Genomic DNA, 17,328 nt, shown 5'->3' with positions numbered 1-17,328 from the left:
CTCCACCTTGCTCTACCTGGGCTTTGGGGCCATAGAACTGGGAGGGTTTGGATTCTAGCCCTTACCAGTTGTGTCTGATTTCTTTGGGAAAATCAGTAGTCTCCCAAAGACTCCCTTCCTTCTCCTGACAAATGGGGATAATAGTTCTTATATTTGCATTGAGTGGCTCTAAGACTGGATCCTGTAGGAAAAGGGTCAGTGGGGCAGGGTACAACAAACAATGGCCATCATTCTTGTGTCTCTTCAGGCCTCTCTAGGCTTTGCAGCTGAAACATGCTTATGTGAATCTGTGCTGATTTACAGAGCATCTTCAAGGCTGGGGGCGCCTTTTAAACATAAAAAAATGCAGGCCATCAGGAGGACAGGCACAGTCTATAAACAGCTGGATGAAATCAAAGTTAAAATTTAGGAAATGACACAACAAAGGATTCTGGGTTTACATCTTGGGAGCTGGGGAGATGAAGCTCACTGCTTGCTTTTTGACCCTCCCTGGGCTGCAGATAACTAAGCTAACTGAGTTACAGAGCTAGCCAAAATGACGCCTTGGTCAGCACTGGGAGAGAAGCCATGAAGCACAGATTGCAAACCGAAAGGCCGGTGGAGGCTGGGGAGGGAAGGGGGTGGGCAGGTGAGGACCATGGTGACTTGGAGGACCACAGGCTCTGTCTACCAACCAGGTGAGAGCCTCCAACGAGAAAACTCAGGCCCAGTGTTAGTGGACACTGGGGTCTTTAAGATGAGCTGGAATCTGAATGTTCATGGGAAACATTGCTATTTTTACAGGGGGCTACTCATTTTCAAATGAAGCACTTGAATGAAAGCAGAACAACAACAACAACAAAAAAAAACAATGCCAGGCCCAAACAAAACACTTGAACGCACTAAAATGATCCCATGTGCTGCCAGGTTATGGTCTGAGTTCAAGGCTAGAGAAGTCTCTAGCATGTCAGAGTGATCCTGGGTTGGAATTTTTTTTTTTTTTTTAATGGTGTTTGCCATTGGGATGGCGAGGCCGATCCTGCGATCTCCCCTACAGGGGGCGCTCGAGACTGAATCCCTTCTAGAGTTGATCTCTGGCCACAGAGCCATAGACTTGGCTCAAAGCTATTTGGCTTGGCTCAATGGACTCATATCGGGGTTCTGGTGCCTCAAAACCCTACTCAAGTCTGGGGCAGCAAGAGTGAGGCACTGGTGCGGGCACAGGGTGGGAGTCAACTCTGTGCTGGAGTGACACTTTTTCTTACTAGGAGGTAAATTCCATGAGAATGAGGATTTCTGTCCTGTTTACCTTTAGAAGAGTGCCTGGCATGTGCTTGGCACTGGGCAAATATCTGCTGAATGACTGGCTGACCAGTGATGGCCCCAAATCGTAGACCCCAATGATCTGAGGCCATCATTTAAACTATAGGCCTCAGTCTTCCCAGCAATAAAGTGGAGATTAACAATGGCTGCCCTACTTACCTCAAAGGGTTGCCGTAATGAGCTAATGGACTCAGGAAAGTGCTCAGAAAAAAGGTGTATAAGGCTATCACGCAAGGAGACGCATTTCCTATGATCCCTGTCCTTGTCTAACTGGAGAGACCACTTCAGGTCTTACATGGAAGGGGCGGAGGCCAACCTGAGCCTTCTCCCACCCTCTGTTTCCCTCTGGCTGCATCAAACCAGCCTGGAAGGAAGGCCCAAAATGATCACCCAGATCTTCATTTCCATCTTGCACAAGGGTAGGGGGAGGATGTACTGACCTTGCGTTGTCCCGGCCATGTGACTTCAGGAAATTCATATCTCGGTATCGGGACAGAAATGCCACGAGCTGGTCATTCGTCCTGTGGAAACAAACCCAGAGGAAGGTCAGTGTCCTCCAGAGACTATGGACTTACCACACATATATTAAAAAGGAACATCAGTGTGTTTGTACCCTCTGTATTCCATAACCTGTGAACTCTTTAAGGATAAGCATGGTGCCTTGGGTGTTCTAGAATCTCTAGTGCCCAGTGCTGGGCTTGGCAAACATGAAATCATTGGTGTGTAGCTTGATGCCAGGTACTTAGCAACCTCAGGGCCTTTGCACCTGCTGTATCTGGGAGACTCTGCCTTGTACTTTCCAGGTCTGGCATGCTATTGTCATTCGGGTCTCCTGCCAAATGTCATCTCTTCAGAGAGGCCTTTTCCGGCCACCCAACCTAGAGTAGCATCTGCCTCCCCCACCCCCACCTTTATCACATGCCTCTGTTTCCATTACTGGATGTTAAATTTGCTTATATTGCAATGTAAGCTCCATAAGGACAGAACCTAGTGGGACTTGCTCCTCACTGGCACATAGTAGGCGCTACATGAAGGGTTGTTGGATGAATGAACACCCAGTCCTCGATAGCCACTGGGCTACTGATTGAGAGCGCTTTGAAAAATAAGTGGCATGATCCAAACAGATGACGTCGTTCCCAGCATTGTTATCCCAAATTTATCGCCATCAATCTCGGCACAGGCAGTGTAGTCACAGCTAATCAACTTGTGCATACAGCTGTGACAGTATTTTAAAAGGCAGTCACACAGGTCTCCATCTGCCAGAAATGCAGTCGCCTCTTCTGCTGAATAAACCCAAACAGGTAAATGGTGCTGAAGTGACAGCTCCTTTATCATCAGGCCTCTCTGCCCTGGGATTTCTACTTAAGGAAGTAAAATAAAAACCATTGTTTCAAAGTGGGAGACAGGATGGAGACAGTGGAAAGGAAGGGCGGCCCTGGAACCAGAATGGGGGCTACCAGACCTTGGGAGGCAGGTGGGTGCCTCAGAAAACAATGCCTGGGCTCTAGAAGCAGAGAGGTCTGGAGACAGGTCCCAGCTCCACGTTCAAGGGCGAGCAATTTAACCTCCGGGTGGTGGCCTTCTCTGAACTCCCCTGGCTGCCCAGCAGAGAGTAGGCTCTGTGCTTATATAATGAACAGATAACTGAGCGGATTTAAAGGGCATGTAGTAGGTGCACAATAAATGCAAGATACTTTGTTCCTTCCGCCTCCCACAATTGGGTCTGACCCCCCCCATCCCTCTTCCAGTTCCCTGCAACTCCCCGCGCCACGCCACTGCAAGCCCCTGTTCTGTGATTGGGTGACTCATGTTGACTAACTCCTAATTCCGGTGGAGGGGGCATCAAGCAGTTAGGAGACGCTGCAGTGAAAATGAGCACGGCTGATGTCCCATCCTACTACTGAGATCAACACCGCTTTGTTGGGAGCCATTCTAGTGGTGGCAGAGAAAGCCCGCGTCTGCGTTGAGGCAGACCCAGTACATCCGCAGCAAGCGAAGCCCGGCCGACGTGCACAGAGATGGATCCCAGGGACGCAGACAAAAGGCTAACCCCACGTGTGTCTGCAAAACGGTGCACCTCCTGTGCAGACAACCCTGCCCGCACGCTGCAAGGTAAAGCCCACGCGCGCCTCATACCAAGTTCTGGGCAGCTGTGGGCAGAGGGCCTCTTGAAGTTGCTGGGAGAGGTGGGAATGAGATCAGCCCGTTAGGAAAAAAATGCAAGCGATGTCTCTTTCCAAATCATAGAGAGGCCCATTCCATCTCCGCGTCTTAGCAGTTCCTATTTACCAACCCCTCGCCACTCTGCGACAGTTCATTATTGTCGTCCTGATGAATACGGGGACAAGTTAACCTCTGAATGGGTCCCTGGCAGCAGGAATAATAAACAGGGCCTCTGAGCGGCCTCAGGGGGAGGATTGGAGGGGCCAGGCCGGGGCGGCGCGCGAAGCCTCAGGCCTCCCAGGGTCAGCGGCCGCAGCTCCATTTGGCAACCCCAGAAAGCGCCTTTCAGGGCCCTGAGCTGGGGCCATTTTCACATTTACTGCTTCACCGAGTCCCCATCTGATGGGGATGAATAGGCATTTAGCGAATTTACTTAGCGATGCTTCCACATGAAATCGTCTCAAAAGATGACATCTTGGCGGGGGGGGGGGGTTGCGCCCAGGGAGGGGGGCTGCGGATTCCAGGCCCAGAGTCGGGGGTGAAGCTGCCTTTCAAAGCAAAGCGCTGTGTGCCTGGCTTGGCTGGACTGGCGGGCGAGGGGACCCCTGTGTCCCCCTCCCTGGGGGCCCCTGGCCCCCTCGCTCTCGCTCTCCCTCCCAGTAGAAAGCCTGATCAGCATGCTAAAACCCATCTCCCCAGCCTTTCTTCAAGAGGACACACATTCGCAATTCGGCTGGGGCCCATGTTTTCCTATTATTGCTTACAGTGGCCTGTCTATAATTGCCTACATAATATTTAGTTCTCCTTGGATAATTAACAGCTTGCAATCTGCTGACATCTTACCCAGTTCCAGCCAATCTCTCTCTCCCCACCACACCCACTTCTCACTCCTCCTTTCTGGTGGAGTCATTTGCCAAGTGGCTCCCACAGCTCGTCACCTGTGCCTGCCTCTACAATTTCCTTCCACCTTTCGTGGAAATGATTAGAAGACATGCTTCTTCAATCACGCCTGTTCCTCTGACTCAGGGTGGTGACTCTGAGCCCATCATTGGCAGCCTTCAGAGCCACTTGGGATGTCGTTGCGGAAATATGTAAATACGTAAATGTTAAAATACATGCTTCATTTTGATAAAGAGGGGATTTATTTCAATAAATAAATTTGCTGTTATATAAATAAACTTACCGGAACCGTGTGAAAATCTCTGTTGGCATGAATCAAAGAAAAGAACTGATAAAAACAGCTCTCGAACCATGACCGTTTATGAAATGTTCACCTTGCCCGAGACCCTGAGGCAGACTTTTGCCACGTTTTATTGCATTTAATATTTATAAAGACTTTATGAGATGCGAGTTTCATTCCTATTTTGCAGATGGGTGACTGAGGCTCAGAGAAGCCACTGCTGAGTGTAAAACAAAAATGAATGAATGAGTGAGGGAATGAATGAATGCACGAGCCCCATCCCAGGTGGAGGTGCTCTGATGCCTCCCTATTAGCAGAGCCTGATCTTTGGACAAACAACATCAGGGGTGCCTGGGTAGCACGGTTGAGCTTCTGAATCTTGATTTCAGCTCAGGTCATGATCTCAGGGTCCTGGGATCGAGCCCCACATTGTTGGGGGCTCCTTGCTCAGGGGGGAGTCTGCTTCTCTTTCTCCCTCTCCCTCTGCCCCTACCCCTGCCCACGCTTGCCCTCTTTCTCTCTCTCAAATAAATAAATAAATCTCAAAAGAAAAAGGAAAAAACAGAAATGCTGTATCTCAGGCTCTGCCCAAGACCTACTGAGTCAAAATCCACTTTTTAACGAGATTCCCAGGGGATGCTTGTGCCCTTTAAAGTTTAAGAAGAGCTGCTTTTAGTGAGGGATGAATAAGATAGTTAATTCTCTTCCTCTTTCCTTCTTCATCTTCTCCCCAAGGCCTATTCCTGAAAGCCTAGACTTCCAGCAAGTTGCTTTCATCTTGGTAAGCCTCAGGTGTGGGGCTTATTAAATAAAGTCACGCCGGTAAGACCAGGGCAGTAGCAGCGGGCATGTGGTAAGCCCTTGATAAATGTTAGCTGTTATTTAATGGTATTATTATTGCCATCTTGAATATCGGAAGCTTAAGACATTTCGATCTGGAGACAGCAGTATAATGACCCAACCAGATTTGAACTTTGAAAGCTTGCTCAGTGTCAGACCCAGGGGATGTCCCTGTAGAGCATGGTTGGGGAAATGCCCCTTAGAAAGCACTTGGCCACAGTCTCCCAGCTGGTGTTAGAGTTAGAAGGGGCTCCCAGGGGGCCGCTTCAACATCATGTGTGTCTAACATGCATAATAGCTCTGGCCACAGGGATGTGCAGGACGAGGGGGCATGGTCCAGCGCTCGGGTCCCTTCCAGTACCCTGGAGCCCAGTCATGACTGAACCTGTTTGCTGGCAGCACATGGCAGGATGAGGAGGGGAGGAGGCTGGCCCAGCTTCCACTTGGAGAGCACCCACACAGAACCAAGTGAGCTGTTCTACATCCCTCCTGCCCCCTAGGCTGTGACCCAGAACCCCTGCTGGTTGGATATAGGATGCTGGGAAGAATCTGGCAGGGGTACTGAGGACTACTGCTAAGTCAAAAGCGAAGCACAAGAGTTTTTGTGAATGTCAGCATTCGGGACTGCGACCCCTGATGCTGCCGGGTATGTGCAAAGCCCAGAGGGCACCGGATGGAGCCTCCATGGGTGCAGTGGGTGGGCTATATGAGCAGCAGACACAGGCACGAATGGCAGTGGATGGAGGGAGGACTGTGGCGCTGGGCAAGTCGGGGCTGGAGAGGGTGGAGGCGCCTTCCATCTGAGCTCCGGATACGCTGAATTTCCCCTGCGTCTTCCCCTAGCGTCTCATCTGCACAGTTGTTTCATATGTACATTGAATTGAAACACTACTTTAGCTTTACCCCATGCAACCATATTTGTAGTATCTGATGTACGTTTTTTCAAATCTTAAATGGCGGTAAAATACACATAACATAAAGATTTGCCATCTTAACCACTTCTAAGGGTACAGTTCAGTCGTATGAAGTACCCTCATACTGTTCTGCAATCATCACCACCATCTATCTCCGGAACACTTTTCATCTCTTGAAACTGAACCTCTGAAGGCCGTAAACAAGAGCTCCCCGGGTCCCCACTGCCCCTGGCCCCTGGGAACCAGTATCCTACTTCCTGCCTCTGTGAATAAATTCACGGAGGAGGCAAACTCCAGGAACCTCAGGCAAGTGGGACTGGACTGTATCTGCCTTTTTATGACTAGCTCTTTTTTTTCCCCTTGGCATGATGTTCTTGAGATGCAATCCATGTCATAGTAAGTGCCAGAATTTCCCTTTCTGAAGATGAGGAATTCTGATGTACTATTTTTAAGATTTTATTTATTTATTTATTTATTTATTTATTTATTTATTTATTTATGAGAGAGAGAGAGAGAGAGAGAGAGAAAGAGAGAGGAGGCAGGCTCTCCTCAAAGCAGGGAGCATGCTGCAGAACTCGATCCCAAGACCCTGGGATCATGGAGCTGGGCTGAAGGCTGACACTCAACTGACTGAGCCACCCAAGTGCCTCTGATCCACAATTTTTATGTTCTCCTTTCCTGTTACATGTGAAAAGCAATAATGACTCCTTGTCTGTGTGCTTCCTAAAGCACCTGTACCACTAGGGGCCTATGGAGAGTGGTCAACTGTCCTGGTTGGGTGTCAAGAACACACACATTTTAGTTTGAAAATCAGATGGTCCCAGGAAAATCAATGTGAGCTGCTGGCATGTGGGTCTGCTGAGAGCCATGGGACCAAGGGGAGATGTCATACTCTGTTCTGTTAGGAGGAGTCCAAGAGTACAGGAAATCATGATGGGGGGTGGGGTGGGGAAGCCAAACGTAACCCTTTCCTGTGCTTCTAAATTGAACGCTCTGAAGCTTCATCCACAGCAAGAACAACAGTAATAAGAGCATCTAACACTGGAGGGCTTACAGGAGGGGCCCCTTTCCTCAGCCCTCTGCATCTGCTAACCCACTCAGGCCTCCTGACAACCTATGAAGCAGATGCTATCATATATTCACCTTTATTACACAACTGGGAACATGTATGTCCATGACTTTTTTATGCAGTGATCTATCCCACTCATCTGTCTCATCAGCACATACAAGTAGACATCATCCTGCTAATGGCTACATGGGATCCCAGGGAATGGACAGAGCCAATCCCCTAGGGATGGACATTTAGGGTGTTTGCTTCCCTCCCACCCACCTCCTTACAGATACTGAGCTATGAGCATCCTTGCACATTTACCTTCCCATGTATGGGTAGGCTAGATTTCCATGGGATTAAATTCCCAGACATGGAAGTGTTTATGCAAAGGGCTACTTTTTAGTCTCTCTTTTAAGAAAGACACATTGCATAGACTGAGGAAACCCCAAGAGCCACGGGTGGGGATTAGAACACTGGGAGGAAACCAAGCTGGCTGGGTCCCAGGGCTGAGGGAGAAGGAAAGGGCCAGATGATGGAAGGGGGGCCATCCTGGGGAGGCTGGTGGGCTTCTCGGACAGGCTGGCTGGGCCTGGCAGGGCCCTTCTGGATTCCCTACCATACCAACAACCAGTAGGACACAAATGAGCCTCTGTCAGGCTGGAAGAAGTGTGTGTGTGGGGGTGGGGGGGCTTGGTGCCCAGAACTATCCAGTGCCTGGGGCAGCTGCTGCAGCTGGCACCCATCTGTCTGTGAATAGCACAGGGATTTTCAATATGGGCACCCCGGACAATACTTTTCAGGGCATGGTTAGAGGTGTGAGATGAGCAGGCATTGAGTCTAATTTTGTTCTGTTCCTTCAGGACCTGGTACATGGTAGGTGCTCAGCAAATCCTCACTGGTGTGCTTAACAAATGCCCAAGCGGAGCATTGGCGCCCAGCACTGCACCTGCCCTGCAGGAGGGGCTTGGCCCACAGAGCCAGAGAGCTCCATCATCCACCTGTCTCTCTGTGCCTTTGCCCACAACCTTTCCTCTACCAGAAATGCTTTTCCCTGTATCTTTGAACTGGGGGAGATGTGGGGCAATGAAGCCCAGGGCATAAAAAGATAATAACAATTTCGGGAACCTTGCCTGTTTTGCCTGCAAAGGGGTAAGTAAGCGCCCCTCCCCTTTCCTCTGACAATGACCCCATGATTAGGAACTAGTTGGTACATGAATAAAGTAGAACACAAAGAGATTTAAGGGCTTGGCCAAGGTCTTGTAAGGAGGTGGAGTCCAGGTCCAGAGCCTGGGCTCTTTGCAAATCCTGTTCTCCTCATAGTGGATCAGCTTTAGGAGTACGCTCTGTTTCTTTAGAAAGAGAGCCAGGAAACAAGTGCTGGAAATGACAGCCACTTTCTAAGGTCTCCTACTTCTTTTCAAGGGGACCCTCATTGAACATGGGCTGCATGTCAGGAGGTGACACAGACAAAGCCTCCTGTCCTGGGTGTGGGGCCTTTCTACTGTGCCTGTCTAAAATCTACACCCTGGCCACTGGATTTCTTCTAGCTCCATTCCAGTTCACAGGTTCGTTCACACACATTTTTCCATGTGGCTTATTTCTTTTTTGGGGGTGTGTGTGGAGGTGGAGACCCTGCCATTGCTCTGTCTGTGACCCTCCAGGCAGGTTACGCTTGGACCTTATGGAAGTCTTCTTGTCTGCTAGCAAATCTCTCAGGAAGGCCAGAATTCCAGCAGAACAAGAAGAAAGGTTAAGTTCAGGGTTCTGAGAAGGAGAGTCAAGAGCAAAAATAGCATTGGAGACCAGAGAACGGCTGACTCTGATTTGAATACGGCCAAAGCTTTCGTTAAGATGTGGGAAAAGATGTATGGAAAAAACTAGATATTGTAGTTCTTCCTGGACCCCGGTGGCAAAATTACAGCTGCAGTTGAGCACCCAGGGAGAAGTGGACTGGATAAAATGCTACCCTAGCTTTCAGATTCCACGGTGATCCAATCTCTGGGAAGCAGTCACAGGATCCTTCTAGAACATAAGTCTGATCCTATCTCCTATTTCCTATCCGTCAATGGCTCTTCATCACCTGCAGGACAATGTCCTAACTCCTTAGCAAGGTGCACAGAGTGGTTCGTGAGCTGGCCTCCCGCTCAGTCTCTGGGGATATTTCAAGTTTTCTACAGGTTCTGTGCGTCCCCATAACTGTGATTTTGGAAACTCTAAAACTTGGCTCTCCCAGAAACATGGTTCTTTCCCTGACACGTCAGGTGCCAGGTACCTGGAACAGCAGTGGATAAGACAGTTAATGGCTCCTGTCCTCCAAGAGCACCCGAGATGGCGGGGGAAAGTGGTCACCTAGGTGGGTTCCGGTGACACGGAGTGACGTGCCGGGTGGGCTAAAGCGCAGGGCCTGCTGGAGACACCGCGGAGCTCTTCCCCTCCACGCAGGCGGGCAAGCCAGTTAGAGACCCACCTGGCTACTAAACCTCAGTCACTTTCGATTGGATCTGTCTTTTTTGTTACTGGCGAAAACGATGCAGAATTAAAACACGCTCATGGCATTTGCGGGAGCTGGCAAGCCATTTCTCAAAACCTCAACGCTTTCACGGAACACTTGTAAGACACACATTTTTCATTTTAAACATACATAAGCCATTCTAAGAGGCAGTTTATCTGACGTTCCATCAGCGGGAACTCTTAACACGCCAGCCCTTCCTGCAGACGGCTGTAATGGAAAGGTGACTGACAAGAATCAGCACCCCGAGGCCATCCGGATCCTCGAGCACTGCTGGCATCGTGAACCACGTGCTGAGCTGCCATTCGGCCTCGTGTGTGGGAGCCCGTGCGCGCCGTGGAGTCTATCTGATTGTATTTTAATTTTCTGAAATCTGGTTGTCCTCAGATGCCACGAGGCATCTCAAATGAGCAGAACATTTGGTTAACCAAATTCTGCATCCCCTTGCAGTGACTGATTACAGCCAGTTATTTGGTTTGCTTTCTTTTTTGGGGGGTCGGGGGGACAAGAGGAGGCCCGCTTTGGGCAACAGAGGACAGAGAGACTGAATGGTCCAAGTAGAGGTGAGTCAAGCCAGGAAGCCAAATCTTTGCTACAATGGAAGCTGCACTCAGAGAGGTTGTTTGTAGACATTTCTCCCTGGTCCTTGCCACTTTGTTACTATTTGACTTTGAGCAAGTTCTGGGAGCTGGCTGAGCCTTACTTAGTTTTCTAATCTGCAAAATGGAGATAACAATGATACCTGATGGAGATAAAAATGATACCTGAGTTGCCTGTGTGTCGTGGCTGAGGCACCACCCGCAGTGCCTGGTCTCTGGCTGGTGCTCAGAAAATGGAAGCCCTCGTAGGAAGTTCCCATATCCTTTGCTTAGAAATGCCAGAGCAAAGGCATGCCCACCACTTGCCAGACTTCCACATCCCTTACTCCTACACACCTGTGTGCCTGGCACCACTCTATGTATGTTCAAGTCCCTGGTCTGTAAGCTGCCCAAGGGCAGGAGCCTTGTCTGATTCATCTCTCTTTTCCCAGTGTCTGATGCAGGCCTGAAATTAGTTCTAGCAGCTTGATGCCTCTTTTTCTGAGTCCCCTTGCTCATTTCTGAGCGGCCCACAGAAATTGCTCAGTCCATATGTGCCACATTCCAGAATGAGGGCCTCTGTTCCCTCTGACAGGGACTACCCTTCCTACATCTTTGCCTGTTCAACTCCTGCCTGTCTTCGCAAGAACTGGCCCAGTGTCAGTTAACCTAGAACAGGCTGGAGTATAAATGAGCACTTAACTGTGTTGAGCAGCTCAGCTTTCCCTCTGTGTGTACGGCTGAGAATGGATTTTTTTTTTCACCATTCCACACTCCCGTGGGTTTGTGCAAACGACAGCTTTGACCTACAGTGATAATTGATCTATTCTAAGTTTCCCCAGATGGGTGTCCCTAACATACCAACAATAAACATATTGGTATGTGGGGTGGTTAAAATAATGAGACCTGAAACTAGAGGGATGTAGGTTCAAGTCCTGATTCCACTACTTACTAGCTGTGTGGCCTCAGACAGGTCATTTCTGGCATTTGCAGCTCAGCTTCCTCATCTTTAAAACTGAGGATGATAATGCCTGATTCACTGAATTGCTACGAGGATTAAAAATGAAATAAGAGGATATTCATTACTGTTTTCGACTGAAAAGTCCAGGCTGACATGGATGCTGGTACTAGGAGTGGGATAATGAATGGTGGGCTGTGGAAAGCAACAAATGTGGAGCTTGGGTAACCTAGCCCACAGAACACTACAATGTTAGCTCTTGTTCTTACTGCTGCTCTAATTATTTTTACTTTTCCAGGATCAGGTTCTACGTTCTGTAACAAAGATCTCCATACCTTACAACTTCAGGGTTAGGCCAGTTCGGATTTCAGGCCCAGGGCAGGACTGAGCTGGAAGGACAACTGCCTGTCGCCGATCACCTTGGGCATCCTGCCAGGTTCAGCAGCCTGTGCTAGAACAAGGTCAAGATGCGTTGCAACACAGAAGAGAAGCCACACACTCCTCCGTGGAAAAGCCACCTCTGCAAGCCTCAGGCAGACCCAGATTCTTGGCTCAAGACACTGGGGATGAGGACATGGTCACATCTAGTATATTCTTTCTCCACAGATTCTAAGCCTGTTTATTTCAGAGGGTTGATGAGAAATTATACAAGAAATCAGCCTCTTTAAACAAAGGACACGGGCTCTGAGGTGGGAATTTGGCAGTTTACTTAGAGGCAGAAAACTTCTGAAATGTGCTAAAAGAGAACCTATTCTATTGATCAGTGGTTCTCAAACTGTGTCCGGGGCAGCCCTGGGTTCCGCTGGGGCAGCAGAGTCTCAGGAGGGCTCACTTGAGATTTCCCCAGAGAGGAGGCACTGCCACCAACTTTCCACAAGGGGCGAAGTTTCAAATGGGAGTAAAAGATTTAGTAACTTAACAATAAAAGTTCAAATATGATGAAAGATAATGGCCAATTCAGATTCCAGTTTTGTGGGGGGCAGAGTACATCAGGGGACTAATCCTCTATAGCAGGACTGGCTGAGCTCTGCTCTCACTAGACTGCCTGACCTTGGGCAGGAACACTCGTGGAGCAGCGCTTTTGCCTTCTGAGCAATGGGCATCGATGACAGGACACATTCGGCAGAGGGGTCTTGAAGATAAAGAGAATGAGGTGTGTAGGTGAAGCATGTAGCATGGGTGCATGGTTAGGGTCAGGGTAGGTGTTGGCCGTGTTACTGCTGGGGCTGTGAATTACATTTCCTTTCTCCCTCCCTCCCTCCCTTTTCCTTCTACACAATGATGAGCATTTCCTAAGTGCCCAAACTGTGTGGGGTTCTGACATTAGACACAAATGCAACATTTTGAATCACTGGAATCACTTTGAGTTGCATGGACCTGTTTCAATGGGGATAACCTGAGCCTTGGTTTTATCTGACTATACATGATCTCTGGCTTTCTGCTCCTTGAGTAAAGGTTGTCCGTTTATAGGTATTCCTGAAGTATTTGCTCAGAGGTAGTACCTCACTCCTTCTCCCCTTGTGTTCCTATAGTCACCGATAGAGTGTTTCTTAAGAAAAAAATAATTAATGCCACCTGGGACTATCCCGAACACCCGCTCATCACACAGGTGCTGGTGCAAGTTCACTGATCACTGACAAAATATTCCCCAGGGATGGCCCTCCAATATTTACATGGTTTAGATTGTAAAAGAGGATCATGTTGAAAACTGTAAAACACGTTGCCTGCTAGATGGGAGCAGGTCTGTTTTGTTCACATCAATATATCTTCATTCATTCATTGAGCAAATATTAACGTTAGATCTACTACATGACTATTCTAGATGCTGGGGAAAAAAGTGATGACTGAGAACCAAGTCTGTGAGAAGTGATCCCTGGTGTCCCGGGGGCATCCCCTGTATGTCTTGGAGTAGCTTCTCTCCTATGCGTCATGGATGGTACTAGTTACGTAGCATCCTTGCAGGAATCGAGAACATAGTCATTCTGATCATTCTCTGTGTTCTGAGGTTCTGATGAGGAACCCCAGTTCAGAAAGGCTTGGCCAGCACAATTTCTGGCACATAATAGTTGCTTAATACCTAAGGGGATACATGTTGAATGGATCCCTAAGGCTGTGCCAGGTTCCTGAATGGAATTTATAAATGCACATAGAATCCCTTTCATGCTAAGGCAGATGTGTGGTCAGATACCCATGTATCACACCTAAGTGAGTGACAGCCACATGTGCCACTGCTCTACAGGGACACTGCTCTGCATCAGGTGACCTGGTTTTGAAGTCTGTTGTGTGATCTTGCAAGTTACCTCATCCCGAGCCTCAGTATCCTCATCTGAGTTGGGCAGAGAATCAATGAGATCATGTGTGTGAAGGCTAAGCCCAGGGCCCGGCCACAGAAGTGCTGGACTGTCCCAGAGCTCTTGTGACTTATTCCCTCTGAGGGATGGACAAGGATGGCTGGCCTCCCCAGGCACACCACACTGAAGCATACAGGCAGAAGGTGTTTCCCTGAAGGAAGCCAGTCCCTTAAGATGCTGACATGGCCCAAGAGCTTGAGAACAAAGCCAAGACACACCTCTCTCAATGGTTGGTTCCCTTACTGGTCCCTGAAGGGCTTTGTTCAGCCAAAAAAGGAAACCCTCAGAAGCTGGAATCCCTCTCCTCTTACTTTACCTTTTTACTATTTCTTCCTTTTCTGTTAGACAGTTGAATCACATATGTTAAGAAGTCACTATAATACCCAGAAGAATGGAAAACAGGTGTTCAAACAAAAACTTCTATATAAATATTCATAGCAGCACTATCCACAATAGGTAAGAGGAGGAAACAATCCAAATGTCCACTGAGGGATGAATGGATACACCAAATGTGGTATGTCCATACAGTGGAATATTATTCCGCCATAGAAGAGAATGAGATGTGGATGGACCCTGGGAGCATTATGGTAAATAAGACAAGTCTGGCACAAAGGACCACATATTACATGATTCCATTCACTTGAAATATCTGGGATAGGTAGATCTGTGGACACTGGTGATTGCCAGGACCTAGGGACGGGGGGCGGGGGGGGATAAAGAGCAGCTGCTTATGGGCTGTAGAGTTTCCTTTGGGGATGATTAAAATGTCTGGCACTGAAATGGGGGCTGCCCAACGCGGTGAATGCACGAAATGTCTGTCACTCATGGTGATTTCTATCAGTGGAACCCCAATATCTCAAAGGGAAGAAAGGCTCACCATAACAGTGACAATACCAACCAAGCTTCTCATCTTGGTTGATCAGATGAGAAACATCTCATACACACCACGTGTTTATCCTCACACCTCCTCCAGAAAGGAGGCAGCATCAGATCCATCTTACAACGGACAAACTGAGCTGCTCCAAGCTTGGCGAGCTCATCCGGGAACAACGTCGCTACTGCTGCTGCTGCTGCTGCTGCTAACTACTGAGGGCAGAAGTCACGTGCTCCAGGACTTGCTGTGCGTCCGCTGGCATTCTCCCTTCTGTGAACCTCAGGTGGTAAGGTCCTATTGTTATCACCCATTTTGCAGATGAGCAAGATAGAGAAGTTCATGAGCTGTGCCTGGCTGAGACAGAAGCAGGGATCTGCACCGGGCCACCTGACCTCAGAGCCCGAGGGCTTCAGCACAGACGCTTGGCCCTGGAAACCGAGAGAAGGTGGGCAGCAAAGTGTGTACCCCCTGAGGCCTGTTTATGGAAGATGGGGACAGCTTAGCTATCTGCCACATGACATCAAGAGATCACTTGGGATTCGGACTAACCCCCTGCCCCCCCGGGCTGTAGGAAAGCCAGCACGTGGCCGGACGAGTGTGACCTGTCAACATCCCTTGGCCTGCTGGGCTTCTCATGGGGCCCCCTCCATGTCTGTGTGGACACCTCCAGTTCATTGGAGAAGCGGCTGAGCCAACTTGAGGATTTATGAGAACCCACCACGGCTCACTGTTCTCCTGAAATGCGTTTTCTGATGCTTTGGAATGTTTTCCATTTTTATGGTGAGGAAATCTGAAAATGCAGCTAGCTGCGAGAAATAAGTAAAGACAAAACCTTTCTACTGGTCTTTAATCAAGGAAGAAGCTCAGAGACGCTTTTAATACTTGTGGAAGTAGAAAACGTGTGACACAGGAGCAGGAAAGGAAGCCCTCCGCCACACAGCGGGCAGGGCAGCGCGGTGGCATTGCGGGAGGACAGCCACCGACTTCTCGTTCGTTCCTTCAGTCCTCACTGTGGGTAGGACTTAATGAGCTCCTGCTCTGCGCCAGGCACCGTGCCAGGTTCTGGAGACACAACCTTCGCAAAAGAGCTGTCCCTTCTGCACTTGCGGGACTGTCAACCCAGGGAACTGGCCAGCCGGGGGCATCCTATTGTCCTGATTAACCGAGCACTTGCTCTGTGTCAGACAAGGCCCTCCAAATTCCACAGCTTAATCCTCACCGCGAAGGCTGTGGCCGGAGAGTGTGATGCTGTTATAGATGAGAAAGCCGAGGTGTGCAAAGGATGAGCCACTTGCCCAAGCTTTTTGGGCAAGGACGTGTGACGCCTGGAATTGGGCTCTGCTGAGTCCCCAGGAACACACTTCTGAACCCTTTGCTATGCTGCCCGATGGCCTGAGCCCCCCAAAATCCTATCAGAGAACAGAAAGGGGGTTTCTGGGTCCAGCTCCAGCTTACAGCATCTCCCCAGGAACCCCAGGGGCATGGAGATTAAGAAGTGTGTGCTGCAGAGAGGAGCACGAGAGAGGAGAATAGCAATGAAACCACAGGGGGGACTAGCCTGCTGGAAAAGTAATTACCTGAGCTATAATGCACATATCTGCTCGCAGAAAATATTAACTATCGTATTTCCCCCCCTCCAGCAGCCTGGTAGAGTTCTTTACTTTCTTTTTTTCCTTCCTTTCTTCCCCGCTGCCAAGAAACTACCTAGGAGCCAATATAATCTCATCAGGGCACTTTCCAACCAAAACTTTTTCATGATGACCTGTTGCTTTTAGGAAAAACTTGAGGTCTCACGGTCCCAAGCCGCTAGGCCAGCCTAACTCTCCAGCCTTGTTCTGTGCATTTATCCCCTTCCCACACCCTGTCCACATAAAGCCTCTCTTCATGGGATGCGTGGTCCCTGTTCCCTCATGCCTCAGGACCTTTGCACATACAGCCCCCTCTTTCTGGAACATTCGTCCCCCATTTGTTCATCCATTTAGTTCCTTCTCTCCTTTCCACACTCAGTTCAGAGACACTTCTCCAGGGAAGCTTTCTCCAACTCGCTAAGAAGAGAAATAGTTGTATGCGTGGTGGTTTCCTGTATTAGATGCATGTAAACTTCCTTGCTAACAACGTCAGGAAGATGTGGCGATTTAATGTTCAAATCTGTGATGGCAGAGAGGTTAACTATCCCGTTGGCAGCTGTAACCACAGATCCCACCAAACACCTGGCACACTGTACATTTCCCCAAGTGTGTATTGACTGACTGTACAAACGAATGAGTCAATCAATCTTGAGGTCCTAGAGCTGGTATTTCATTAGAAGGTATTTTGTGGTCATCGTCTTGGTTAAAAATTTCTTTCTTCCTAAATTGACACTGCAACCTACGGCGGGCTCATGAGACAAATTACAAGAAAGGGAGTCCAAACACCTCTAGCGGGGGGTCCCAGACCTACAGGATCAACCAGACTTACGGAAGTCACAAGTGCACGTGTCTGGTCACTCTGGGAAGTCTTTGAGAACTAGCTGGCATTGGGGCACTCGTCAGCAACTTGCCAGGTCAGCCAAGGAACGACAAATGGGTCTGGTGCTTTCAGAAGTGGGGTAAGCCCTGAAATCAACGTG

General features: G+C 49.0%; 1 protein-coding gene across 1 annotated transcript in view; it reads right to left on the bottom strand.

Annotated features, from left to right (window-relative positions):
* XYLT1 (xylosyltransferase 1) overlaps window positions 1-17,328 on the bottom strand; it is a 306,482-nt gene that overhangs the window by 45,694 nt on the left and 243,460 nt on the right. Inside the window, exon 6 of the mRNA XM_077906747.1 lies at window positions 1,743-1,823. Coding sequence (XP_077762873.1) covers window positions 1,743-1,823 — 81 coding nt within the window. The remainder of the gene's footprint in view (window positions 1-1,742; window positions 1,824-17,328) is intronic.

The sequence above is a fragment of the Canis aureus genome, chromosome 8 (genome assembly GCF_053574225.1).
Source record: "Canis aureus isolate CA01 chromosome 8, VMU_Caureus_v.1.0, whole genome shotgun sequence".
Classification (NCBI taxonomy): Eukaryota; Metazoa; Chordata; class Mammalia; order Carnivora; family Canidae; genus Canis; species Canis aureus.
This window is presented reverse-complemented; position numbering and strand designations above follow the sequence as displayed.